This window comes from Sceloporus occidentalis, unplaced genomic scaffold (assembly GCF_023333645.1).
Source record: "Sceloporus occidentalis isolate IW3139 unplaced genomic scaffold, rSceOcc1.0.p SCAF_336, whole genome shotgun sequence".
Taxonomy (NCBI): domain Eukaryota; kingdom Metazoa; phylum Chordata; class Lepidosauria; order Squamata; family Phrynosomatidae; genus Sceloporus; species Sceloporus occidentalis.
In genome coordinates, this window is record NW_028317316.1 from 591,289 (window position 1) to 602,500 (window position 11,212).

An 11,212-nucleotide genomic window follows, 5' to 3' on the forward strand; every position below is an offset into this window, starting at 1 on the left:
ATTCTGCTCTCATGGATAGCAGACAATTGCAAACAAAACACTGGTTAATATAATAATAATAATTAAAAAAAAATAAAAATATATATATATATGTAAATGAAAAAAAATATATTTCAAGTATTCCATTGGTATTTTAAATTTTTTTGTACATCTGGATAACTAGGAACAGGAAATTGTTGAACCATGACCCCCTGTTTCAGAGAGGTACAAATAACACATAGGCCAAATTCCCTTAGTCATTCATCACAATGGATAACACTAAGGAAGATAGATGCGATGTGAGGCATAAGGTTGTTGAGCTTCACAAAATGGAAAGCGCCTATAAGAAAATGGCAAACAATGAAGAATTTCCAGTAAATTAGAAATGTTATGAATCAACCTGGAAGAGGATGTGCATCTAAAAGCACTGTGAAGAGGATGGTTCAAGTGGCCAAAAAAATCCCCAAGGATCACAGCTGGAGAGTTGCAGAAGTCTTGGGGTCAGAATGTCTCCAAAATTACAACCTGACTTTACCACAAGTTGTTTTAAAAAGTTTAAATAAATAAAAAAAAAAACCTACTATCATGCAAAAACGCAAAAGTCTTCAGTTTGCCAGACACTACTGGAACTTCAAATGGGATCGGGTTCTATGGGCAGATGACACCAAAATAGAGCTTTTTGGCAGTAACAGCTTTTTGGCCATATGGAAAAGTACCTCACGCCCACAGTTAAATATGGTGGTGGCTCTGATGTTTTGGGGCTTCTTATCAGCTAGAGGACCTGGATGTTTTGTTAGAATATACAGCAACATGGACTCAGATATTAAACTAAACTGAAGAGTCCACCAGCGTCAACCTTGAAATTGAGGAATCTGGAGAGATTCTGTATGGAGGAATGGTCTCAGATCCCTTGCCACGTATTCTCCAACCGCATCAGGCATTATAGGCGAAGACTGAGAGCTATTATCTTGGCAAAAGGGAGCTAGGACTCACTAAAATGGTTCTTATAATTGTGCCGCACATTGATAAAACTGTGTTGTGTTTGCAATTGTTTCATATCCATGAGAGCAGAGTATTTTTTGTGTATTGTTTGAAAAAAGATCAAAAGGTTAAACAACAATTTTCACAGCCTTTGCTCATATTTACCAACGGTGCCACATAGTTAGTGGAAGGTACTGTATCAGACAAGTTTGAACACACAAATCTGCCACACAGCATGAGGTAAAGAACCTGCCAACCTTTGACGGCTGGATCCATATCTGCTCCCTGTGAGCGGCTAATCAGCTCTTCCCCTCGATGTTTAAGAGCCTCAAATGAAGGTTGCAATTTCTCAAGCTCCATAAGAGAGTTCTTGTTTTCGCTGATACAGTCCCGAATCTTCTCCACCTCGGCTGGGATAAGCGGGGGCATACATAGGCGGGATGCCATGCCCTCGAGAGTCTCCAGCATGGGCCCAATCTTGTCATGGAACTGGAAAAGGTGGAAGGAAGAATTTGACTTGGGTTAGGAGGATTCAACTGGAACTCATGACACGAAAATATCACCCCAGCAGTGAGTGGCGAGGTTATGAGATGAGAAACTAAACAAGCAGGTTACTACTTACCTCGCCAATCTGAAATGCAGAGAAGTCAAGCCGACAGGCACGTGTTATCGTGGCAGCACAACAAAGTTAACACATTCCACAAGGAAGGGGAGGTGACGTGACATGAGAGGAGAGATGACGGGGAGTTAGTGCAACACGAACCACAACATCTAAACAATGCAAATAGCACGACCAAAATGATAGTGAAAACACAAACATCTGGAGTATGCGGATGTGGAAGCAACGGCAAACAGATCACAGAGAAAGCAGATAGCACTCGTTATGTCTCTGCTAAACGTACCCTCATATTAGCTCAATGTCTTTGGGAAGACTTTCTGTACCTTTAATGTGTTTAGACTAGGGAGGGGCAATGTTTTGTGACAAAAAAAAAAAAAACACATGCAAAAACTCCAAAGGGTATTAAAAAATAAAACAAAAATGTAGAACAAATGCAAAACCATGCAAAAGGAAGCATAGAACACTGAAAATGTTCCACATTGTATTCCCTACTTATCCCAAATAAAAAACAAACACCTGCACTTCCCTCCTGCAGGACTTCACAGGCTAGAACTTGCTTTAATGACGAAGATTGTTCACTAAAGGTTTATGCATGAGTTTACCATGGGTTTAAGACAGCATCTGATCAATTGTGTTATCACAACATGTATCATGAAAATGTTACCATAAATACATTTACTGTGTTAAAATTGCTAACCTATTATATTGAAATATCCTAAATGTCAGGACTGTGTATATGCAGCTTTAGTTATGCAAAGGCATTATAACTATTTCAGTGGAATAATGGAACCCTTGATTGTTGCGCAAGCAAATATCTCACACAAGGTCATATACCTGAGCCGCTTGTGCCACAGCATCATCAAGAGCCATGGCTATCTTCCGTACGTCCTCCTTAATGCCAAGGTACATCTTCTCCGAAGTGCTGTACTTCTCCTGAACACCAGCACCTTCTTCAGGATTCAGCTCGCAGAGGTGAGGCCCGATCTTTAGAAGCTTGTCAATATGCGGCTTATGCTCAGACACCGATTCTCTCAATTGCTGCATTTAAAAAAGGAAAGACACAAACTTACTTTATTTCCTACACTTAAAAGTCATTACAGCTACTTCTGTGGAAGGCCAAGGAGCAGACAGTAGCCCACTGTCCAAACTGAATAACTGTTAAATGATAATGCTTATGTCATCCATAACACGGAAAGAAAAGTTAGTCTAGGTCAATATGAGGCCTGAAAAATATTTTCTGTCTCCAGTGTAGGAGATATCGCTGGTCTAATTTCTTTCCAGTGCCCTGGGAAATTAAACAGATATTTGGAAAGTGCTATAAATAACTTTATTTTACAACCAACTGCTGGAAGTTAACCCAGTGAGTTACCCGTATTTCTTCCTGCTGCTGCCGAAGTATCTCACTGTCCACCGCAGGAGGTGGCAGCTGAGAAATCAAGGCCTGCATTTCTTCAATCCATGGATTTAATTCTTCATAAGTTTCCCAGAACTGCCCAACAAGGCCTTGGGCTTTTTCTAGCCTGGCATAGCGCTCAGAATTTAGGTGGCTCACATCCTCATACTGCTGCAAGAGAATCTTTGTTTTTTCCTTGCGGGAGAGCAGAAAAACACAAGAGAACGTCATCATTAATACACCGGCAAATGCAAGCTAGGAGAAAGTTACTAGTCACATAATTTGACAATGTCCTTAGTCTATAAATACACTATATGTTTACTTATCATGCTTACCCATCATGTTTAACAATGCTAAAGAGAAAAACATACTAAAAAAAACCCTTTGATAATTTCTTCAAAAAAACCCCTCCATCACCACAAGATGGTTGGAAGGGTTTCAAGAAAAAAAAGCCTCCACTCTCATCCAAAAACAAACTCAACTGTCTTCCGTTTGCCAGACACTACTGGAACTTCAAATGGGATGAGATTCTATGGTCACAAGTAACCAAAATAGAGATTTCTGGCAATAAACACCATAGGTGGGTCTGGCGCTCGCTCTTAAATGTTTTGGGGTTGGATCTGGACATTTCGTTAAGATAAATGGCATCATGGACTCTATCAAATATCAACAGATATTAAATGAACACCTGGCTGCCTCTGCCAGAAAGTGTAAAATGGGCCGTGATTGGGTCTTCCAGCAGGACAATGATCCATAACATACATCAAAATGAACACAAAAATGGTTTTACTGACCACAAAATCAAGGTCCTACCATGGCCATGCAAGTCCCCTGACTTAAACCCAATAGAAAACCTATGGGGTGAACTGAAGAGGAGAGTCCACCAGCATCGACCTTGACATTTGAAGGAGAGATTCTGTATAGAGAAATGGCCTCAGATCCCTTGCCATGTGTCACAAATATTTTTAACTTATTTGGATAAATCTGTGCTGTGTTTGCAATTGTTTGATACCCATGAAAACAGAGTATGTGTTTTTTTTTTTTTTTAAAGAAAAGATCAAAGGGTTAAACAATAAAGACAATTTTTCAAAACCACCTTTGCTCATATTTACCAAGGGTGCCAATGCTAGTGGAGGGCATTGTATACACAATAATGTGCAAAAGTTTTAGGCAGGTGCAAAAAAAAAAAAAAAATGCTTTCAAAAACAGACCTGTTCATTTTTACAAAATGCAAAGTGAGTGAACAGAAGAAAAATCTAAATTAAATCAAGGTTTGCCATGGTGTAGGACTTTTGACATTAAACTGTCTTTAGCATTCTCAGTTAGTGAGTTTGGCTGTTCCTCACCCAGTTTTATTTCTCCTACACGGCTGTTTCTGTTTCAGGTAAATGATCGGGCTTCAACCTACATACTAAACTGATGATCATAAGCACCTGTTTGGTATGACTGTTTAATCAAACACGTAACTATACACTTACAAGCGCACCTAAAAGAATGAATGCTGTTTTGAATGCAATGCAATGGGTGGTCACAACAAATATTAATTTAGATTTTTCTTCTGTTTACTCACTTTTTTTTTTTCTTTGATTAAGTGATAAAAATAAACAGGGATAATATCATCCATTCTTGCTGGAATCTTCTTTTTTTTATTTTTTCTATATCTGTCCTTACTTGTAAAGCAGCTTTCTGTTCATCCCCGCATGTACCCAGGATCTCTTCTTGTGTGCTAAGCAGCTCATCAATTGAATCTTTGTGGCGAATGATATCCACAGAGAATGCCTGTAAAGTGACTCCGCAGAGATTAGCATGGCTAATGCAACTATGTCTGTAGCGAGAGAATCATTTCACCTCCTCTGTATATTACACTTTATGCATTATTTATTTTTTTGCTTTCATTAAAACTTCACAAGACACATTATACCCCTTATTAAGAGTTATTTTCCTAAGGTTTCCTATGCATTTAGCCCAGTGTGTCTATACCTTCTGTGGTTTGTACCTATGAAATTTGCAGGCAACATATAAATTGCCTAAATGAATTGCTCCCCATAAACTCCATGCACGCATCACCCGTGGATAGTATATTTCCAGTAGTCATACCTTCTGCACCTGTAGCTGGGCTGTGGTCTTGTCCTGCTCCAAACAAACTGGAGCTAGCGCCAGAAGTTTTCTCTTGGTTTCAGCCACCCATGCTAACTCTGCATCAGCAGCTTGTTCGTACTGGCAGGAAGGGAGCAGAGACGGGGCAAGGCGATGAAGCACACAGCAGGCACAAAAATAACACAACACATCGAAAATACACATGTAGGCAAAGTCAATTTAGAAGTGTTTCCACACATGGAACGGAAAGGCTAACACACAAAGCCTAGCAAAGGGCTACAGTTTCTGAAGCACAAGAGTTCATTTCTAGCGCAATAAAACTGAACGCGGCAACGCTCCACCATACAGAATAGCCTCGCGTGTAAAGGAGCTGCTGCACAATTTTTCGATTAATAGTGCATTTTTTCATCTTAAAGTTAAATTACTGGCTTTATGTCACATGACAAGTAAGGGAACCCCTTTATGAAAAATCAGGGACGGGTTTGGCATTCGCCAGCACTAGGGATGAAGTTTTTCACGCTGCATTCAGTTACGGCACCTTTATGCAATGTCTACATTTCAGTGGGGAAAAACAAACACACACAGATGGCCACCAGAAATAACAAGACTGCAAACACTGCAACTGATAAGGTCATTTAGACACGATGCACAAAACAGTAAAGCTCTTTATGAAAACTCAGCCATCTTCCATTTCTATTTTCTGGTGAAGGCTTACGTGTTAAGAACACCAAGAAACAAATGAACTTCGTCTCACGTCATTAGCTATGGATTATAATGGGTCCAGCTAAACCTTCCTGCAGAAGATACTTAATGGGGTTTCCCTTCATAATGAATAGCTAAATTGAAGAGAAAGCATGCTTAATGGATAAAGGCCCACAAGTGGGACAGTTCAAGCATAATTTGGCACATTTTGGTACCATTTAGAGCCGTTGGTGTGTGACCCTGGTCTCTCAGCCCTAGCTCTTCTTCATGTGGTTTTTGGGACAAAATCCTGGGAAAACGTGCATTTCATGTTCTGGCCATTTTGGCTGCATTAGCGTTGTCAGTCTAAAGAGTTTTAGGCTGGAATGTGGTTTAAAAGTCAAGCCAAAAAAACACAAACAAAAAAACCCAGTGAACTATGGTTCCAAGCACACGTGGCATATTACCTGTTGTGACTTTTGTACTGCTGCATCTATCTGGTCGACCCTCTGTGCAATGGTTGTGCTGACCAATCTGTATTGTTCATTGGCATCAGAGACAAGTTTGTCCAGCCCTTCCCGTGCCCGCCATGGTACCAGCTCTAGCAAGGCACTGCCCACCTCATTTATGGTATCAAGGACTATCCGGTACTCCATGGCTTCTTTCTTTAGCTCCTGATATTACACAGAATTATCATCAACCGAGGCACACGCTACTTGCAAACATTATACAACTATGTCTAGTTAAACAATCTTTGAAACTCACTTTACAATTTAACATAAAGAGTGAAAAGGATAAATGTGGATTTCAAAGCCAGAAATCAAAAAGTAATAGTTCAGTAAATTGAAAGAATGAGATAATATTATACTCCAATAATGTATATGTTTCAAGACCAGTCCTATAGTTTATAATAATGGGTTAATCTTAGAAACCGATCCCATAGGCTGCCACAGTACTCAAATGGTAGAGATGCGAACAGCTCTCATAAAGTAAATCTTTACCGCTTCACTCCTAAGACATGGAGAATCTGATTACGTTTGCGCCTAAAACGTAAATTGCCCCTCTAAAAGTCAGGGTTTGCCTTTTCATGGGAATATATATATATAAAAAAACCAAAAAAACAGATTTTGATTGAATAATAGAACTGGGAGAGCAGATGGTTTCCTCACCTTTTGTCTCTGCTGGAATTGTGGTATTTGGTCCCCAGCTGGCGGCTGCCCGCTGTTCTGAACTAACTCTTCTTCCACCCGCCTTAGCCAGCCGGTCAACTCATCATGGGTGGTTTGGAACTTGCTTGCCAGCTGTAAGGCCTGCTCCAGTGTCCTGAGAGCCTTACCACTAGACACAGTGATTTCAGAGTAACGCGTCTTAATGCCATCCAATTTTTCCTGAATCAACAAACCTCTTCCCCTAGAGATCCAAAGCAAAAAACAAACAAAAAAAACATTGTTCATCTAGGAATTGTGCACATAAGCCCGGCCAAATTACAGCAGCCTATGCTATCCTTTGTATATAATTAAGAAAATTATTTAATGATTTATATAGCACAATCATATCCCACAGTGATGTACAAAGGATAAACCGGATATAAAAGAATGTATCTCATAACAATTTGAGTTCTAGAAACAAGCGGTGAAGAGGGCCCTGCTCAAATGAGCTTACAAAATAGAAAATACATAACAGGAGCTCTGTAGACATGTCCCCACTAACATTAAGTGCATGGATAAAGGGCCAACCCTGTCAAGTGTGTACTGCAAAAGGACAGAGATGACACCGCATAACGCATAGTTCAAAACCTGAGTGATTAGACAGGGCCAACCCACTCTCCTCTTGGAAGAGCTTGCTAGGTTGGTGCTCTGTAATACTGAAAATAATAAAGTGTTCAACTCTCCTAAAAACACCCCTTTTAGGGAATAAACCCCATTATGACAAAAAATCCTTCTCACCAAAAGCATGTTTTTTTGTTTTAAATAAGATGACACCATAGTAAGAGTTTTCCATTTTTTTTTTTATCCTAGAGGCTGGTTTATGTTTCCAAGAATACTCTTAATTGCCCACGTCCTAGCATAACAGAATAGCTTAGCTACCAAAATATATATCTAGTGTTACACCAAGACTGTTCATACTAAATAATTATGCATTTCACTTATTATTGCAAAATCAACCATCACACTGTATACTGGACAGAACAACCTTTAACGGGGAAATTTCTGTTTCTATGAAAAAAAAGATTCTGTACATAAATTACAATTTTGAGGTTTACATTCATTGATTTTGTGGTTGGGTATGATGAGAACACTAAATGTAAAAGACAAAGCTTGCCAACTCCAGCCTCAGGTACTGAGTGCAGCAATCACTTGGGTTTCTTTACCTGTAGTCTGCTTCAGCAGAGCTTGGCCATTTTTCACAGCCTGGTCTACGTTCTTCTTTCGGTTTGAAATATCATCTCCGAGGGCCTGGGCAATACAGAAAACATAGCTGAACATTGGGCTTAATTAAAAACTGGAATTGCAATTCATGTTTGTATCTACCTACAAATGACAGAGGGTGTTAGGGTACAAGCAAATCATGGACCTGCCTAGTGGTTACTCTAGAATCGCCGGCTATTTTAATGTATTCATAGAACATAGGAAAAGCTGGCTAATGTACACATACACTAGTGATTAGTACCGTAATCCACATTGCTCTTTTTGGGCAATGACAACATTTATTCTCAATTTACTGATCATTTAGGCGTTTTAAACTACACCCTTACAGCAGCTGGCAAAGATGTGGTTGGTGTCTGACCTGACTATAGTCTGGAGCTACCTTGTCCTTGCTTGAACCTGGAACTTCTTGTTACATTTGGAACTCTGTTGCTACCCAGTTACTGTCAGAATATGCCGTTTGGTTACTGTCTAACCTGGCGATATTTCAAAGCTTTTTTAATCCACAGCAGAAACAGTATATTTTCATGGATCAGTGAGGAAAACTTTGATTTTCTTCCATGTCCATTCATTTTAAGATAAAGGAAAAGAGAAATGCTACTGCAGACATCGGGATTTATTCACTTAATGGTAGAGTTGTGGTTTTAACTCCTGCACTACATTATGAAAAGCCAAACAGCGAGTTACTGTCGCAGGTTAACCCTATATAATGCGCAGTTAGACCAACGAGAGGGCTTCAATCTCATCGCCCTTTTAATACATTTTATTAAATGATGCATTATAGTGCTCTTCTTGCTGGCTAAATGTCCCGGTTTTAACCGTTTATAACGAATAGTGAAGTACTAAAGTGGAAACCACAGCTACAAACTCCCCTGTGAGAGGGACAATGCTAGGGACCACACAGCATGTGCCTCTTGTAGAAATACATCAGAATCTAAAATGAAATTATACAATGTGCTTTTAAAATACAGGCCACTTACTAATCATATTTTAGCAAATGTATAATCTCCATTTAGGGACTATAGAGTTTGCTAGTGGCGTGGTCTGGTGCCACTGACTTTGTACCTGGCTGTTTACAACGTTATTATTTGTATCAATGTCCTTCTGGTTTCACCTCAAATTGGGCCAATTACCAGGGAACCTTTGTGTTTCAGCACAGCTTCTACTAATGGCACTGTCTAGCGTGACTAATAATACTGCCAGGTCAGGCTTGACGCTAAAAATATTTGACAGGTGATTAACCAATTTGTCGAGATCAAAGAAACAGCTTTCTTGCAATTCTTTTTACATTTTCATCCTAGCACAGGTGATGCACTCATCCATGAGATCTCCAGCTACTATGGCTCAGGTCAAGTCCCCACCACAGGCATGATCATCCAACAGGGACACATTGCAAGCAATCCGCAATCAAGTCTATAGGTTAATTTTAACATTAATAATAAGCACACCCCTCCCTTTGCTTGGGTTTGGTGTAAAACACAAAAAAACATAAACACAAATATTAGAAACAAAAAAAAAGAAATGAACATAAATGAATACCAAGTGATGTGTGTGCTGCTTCTGTAGGGACTTCAAGCTTGTAATCCTTCACACACACCGAGCCGAAGTCGGTCCTCTACCTCAGCCAGCCAGTTCAGGACTTCACCTCGTCCTCCCCAAAGAGCCTGGCATTACTGAGAGCTTGCCCGAGCAGGGCGCCCTTCCGGCTGCACAGATCCTGCAGCTCACTGTAGCGAGACTGCAGAAAATCTAGCCTCTGTGTCAGCCTGTCCTGCTCAGCCTGGGAGCACAGGGCAGAGAGGGAGTCCCCAAGTCTGCCCGCCTGACGCACAGCAGTCTCGTGGACTGTTATGTCATCTTCCAAGCTCTGGGAATCGCATGCAGAATGAAACCAAAAGATGCAAAGCAACAGAAGGGAAAAAAAAAATATGAAAATTAATGAGAAGAACAAGAATGAGATGAAAACAAAAATATAAAAATAAAATATACACACGAAAACAGCAAATTATATGTCAAATTATTTAAGCAACAAAATGGATTTGGATGACAGCATATTACCTAACCATCACTCAGGACATAAACTTCCCGGTAGTCCTAACAATGTTATGTCCAATCACCAGCTCAAATCTGCAGAATCCCATACCTTGTGGCGCGTGATCTGCTGTTGGATCTTTCCAGTCTGTGTGCCCATTGGCTCAGAGTTTGCTAGTTTCTTTTCTGTAGCCGAGAGCCAGTCAAATATGGGCTCAGTTGTCTCGTGAAACTGTTTGGCTAAGAACCAAGATGTCATCAAGCTGTTTCTGCCTGTGTAGGGAAAAGAAACTTAGTCGTTTAACGATACAGTGGATGGAAAGTCTACCCCTCCTTTGAATATTGCAAACCTCAAAAGAAACTACGAAATATTTACACACACACACACACACACACACTGGTAGTATGATAATATTGCATGTGTAGCAATGTTAATTATCAAACACAACATACAAAAACATAACATTCATGTGTAGTTTTAAACAATTAGTTATGAAACCAAATGTTGTGAATAGTAGACAACTAGACAGAAATGCAGAAAGAGTAGGAATACTACTACTGTGAACCAAAATCAAAGATTCTTCATACATATAGTAGCTTGGCTTAATGAGTCATAGCAACTGACTGTAGCATTAAGATAATAGATATATCATTGTGTAGGAAGTTTTGTGACGTTCTGAGAATTGACACGGCAGAAATGATATATCCATAAGGTAGTCGCTAAACTCTGGCATAAAGCTGTAGCAGGAGGTAATTGGGACACCACAATTGCACCAAACACTATTGAGGACTGAGCCCAGCATCAACGGTATGCTGCTTCCCAGATTAGTGCATGGAGGACTGCAAGACAAACCGCAAGAGACGGCACAGGAAAGCATGTTATACTGGACTGAGCTTTTTGCAGCAGAGAAGACCATCTCTCGGCAAGGATGTCCAGCTGACGACTTATTTTCTCCTGGTCTGCTGGTTCTGCACCCTCGGCAATCCTGACTCCTTCTGCCTGGA

General features: G+C 40.1%; 1 protein-coding gene across 1 annotated transcript in view; it reads right to left on the reverse strand.

Annotated features, from left to right (window-relative positions):
* The window catches only part of LOC149274338 (microtubule-actin cross-linking factor 1, isoforms 6/7-like), a gene marked incomplete at its 5' end in the record, with an annotated part of 29,239 nt that overhangs the window by 17,980 nt on the left and 47 nt on the right, over positions 1-11,212 (reverse strand). Inside the window, 16 exon segments of the mRNA XM_089505655.1 lie at positions 1,218-1,449; positions 1,583-1,591; positions 2,414-2,617; positions 2,949-3,167; positions 4,644-4,751; positions 5,070-5,189; positions 6,218-6,424; positions 6,920-7,152; positions 8,092-8,206; positions 9,716-9,742; positions 9,744-9,779; positions 9,781-9,821; positions 9,824-10,043; positions 10,320-10,451; positions 10,453-10,480; positions 11,098-11,212. The exon segment at positions 11,098-11,212 is cut by the window's right edge and continues 13 nt beyond it. Coding sequence (XP_089361781.1) covers positions 1,218-1,449; positions 1,583-1,591; positions 2,414-2,617; positions 2,949-3,167; positions 4,644-4,751; positions 5,070-5,189; positions 6,218-6,424; positions 6,920-7,152; positions 8,092-8,206; positions 9,716-9,742; positions 9,744-9,779; positions 9,781-9,821; positions 9,824-10,043; positions 10,320-10,451; positions 10,453-10,480; positions 11,098-11,212 — 2,046 coding nt within the window.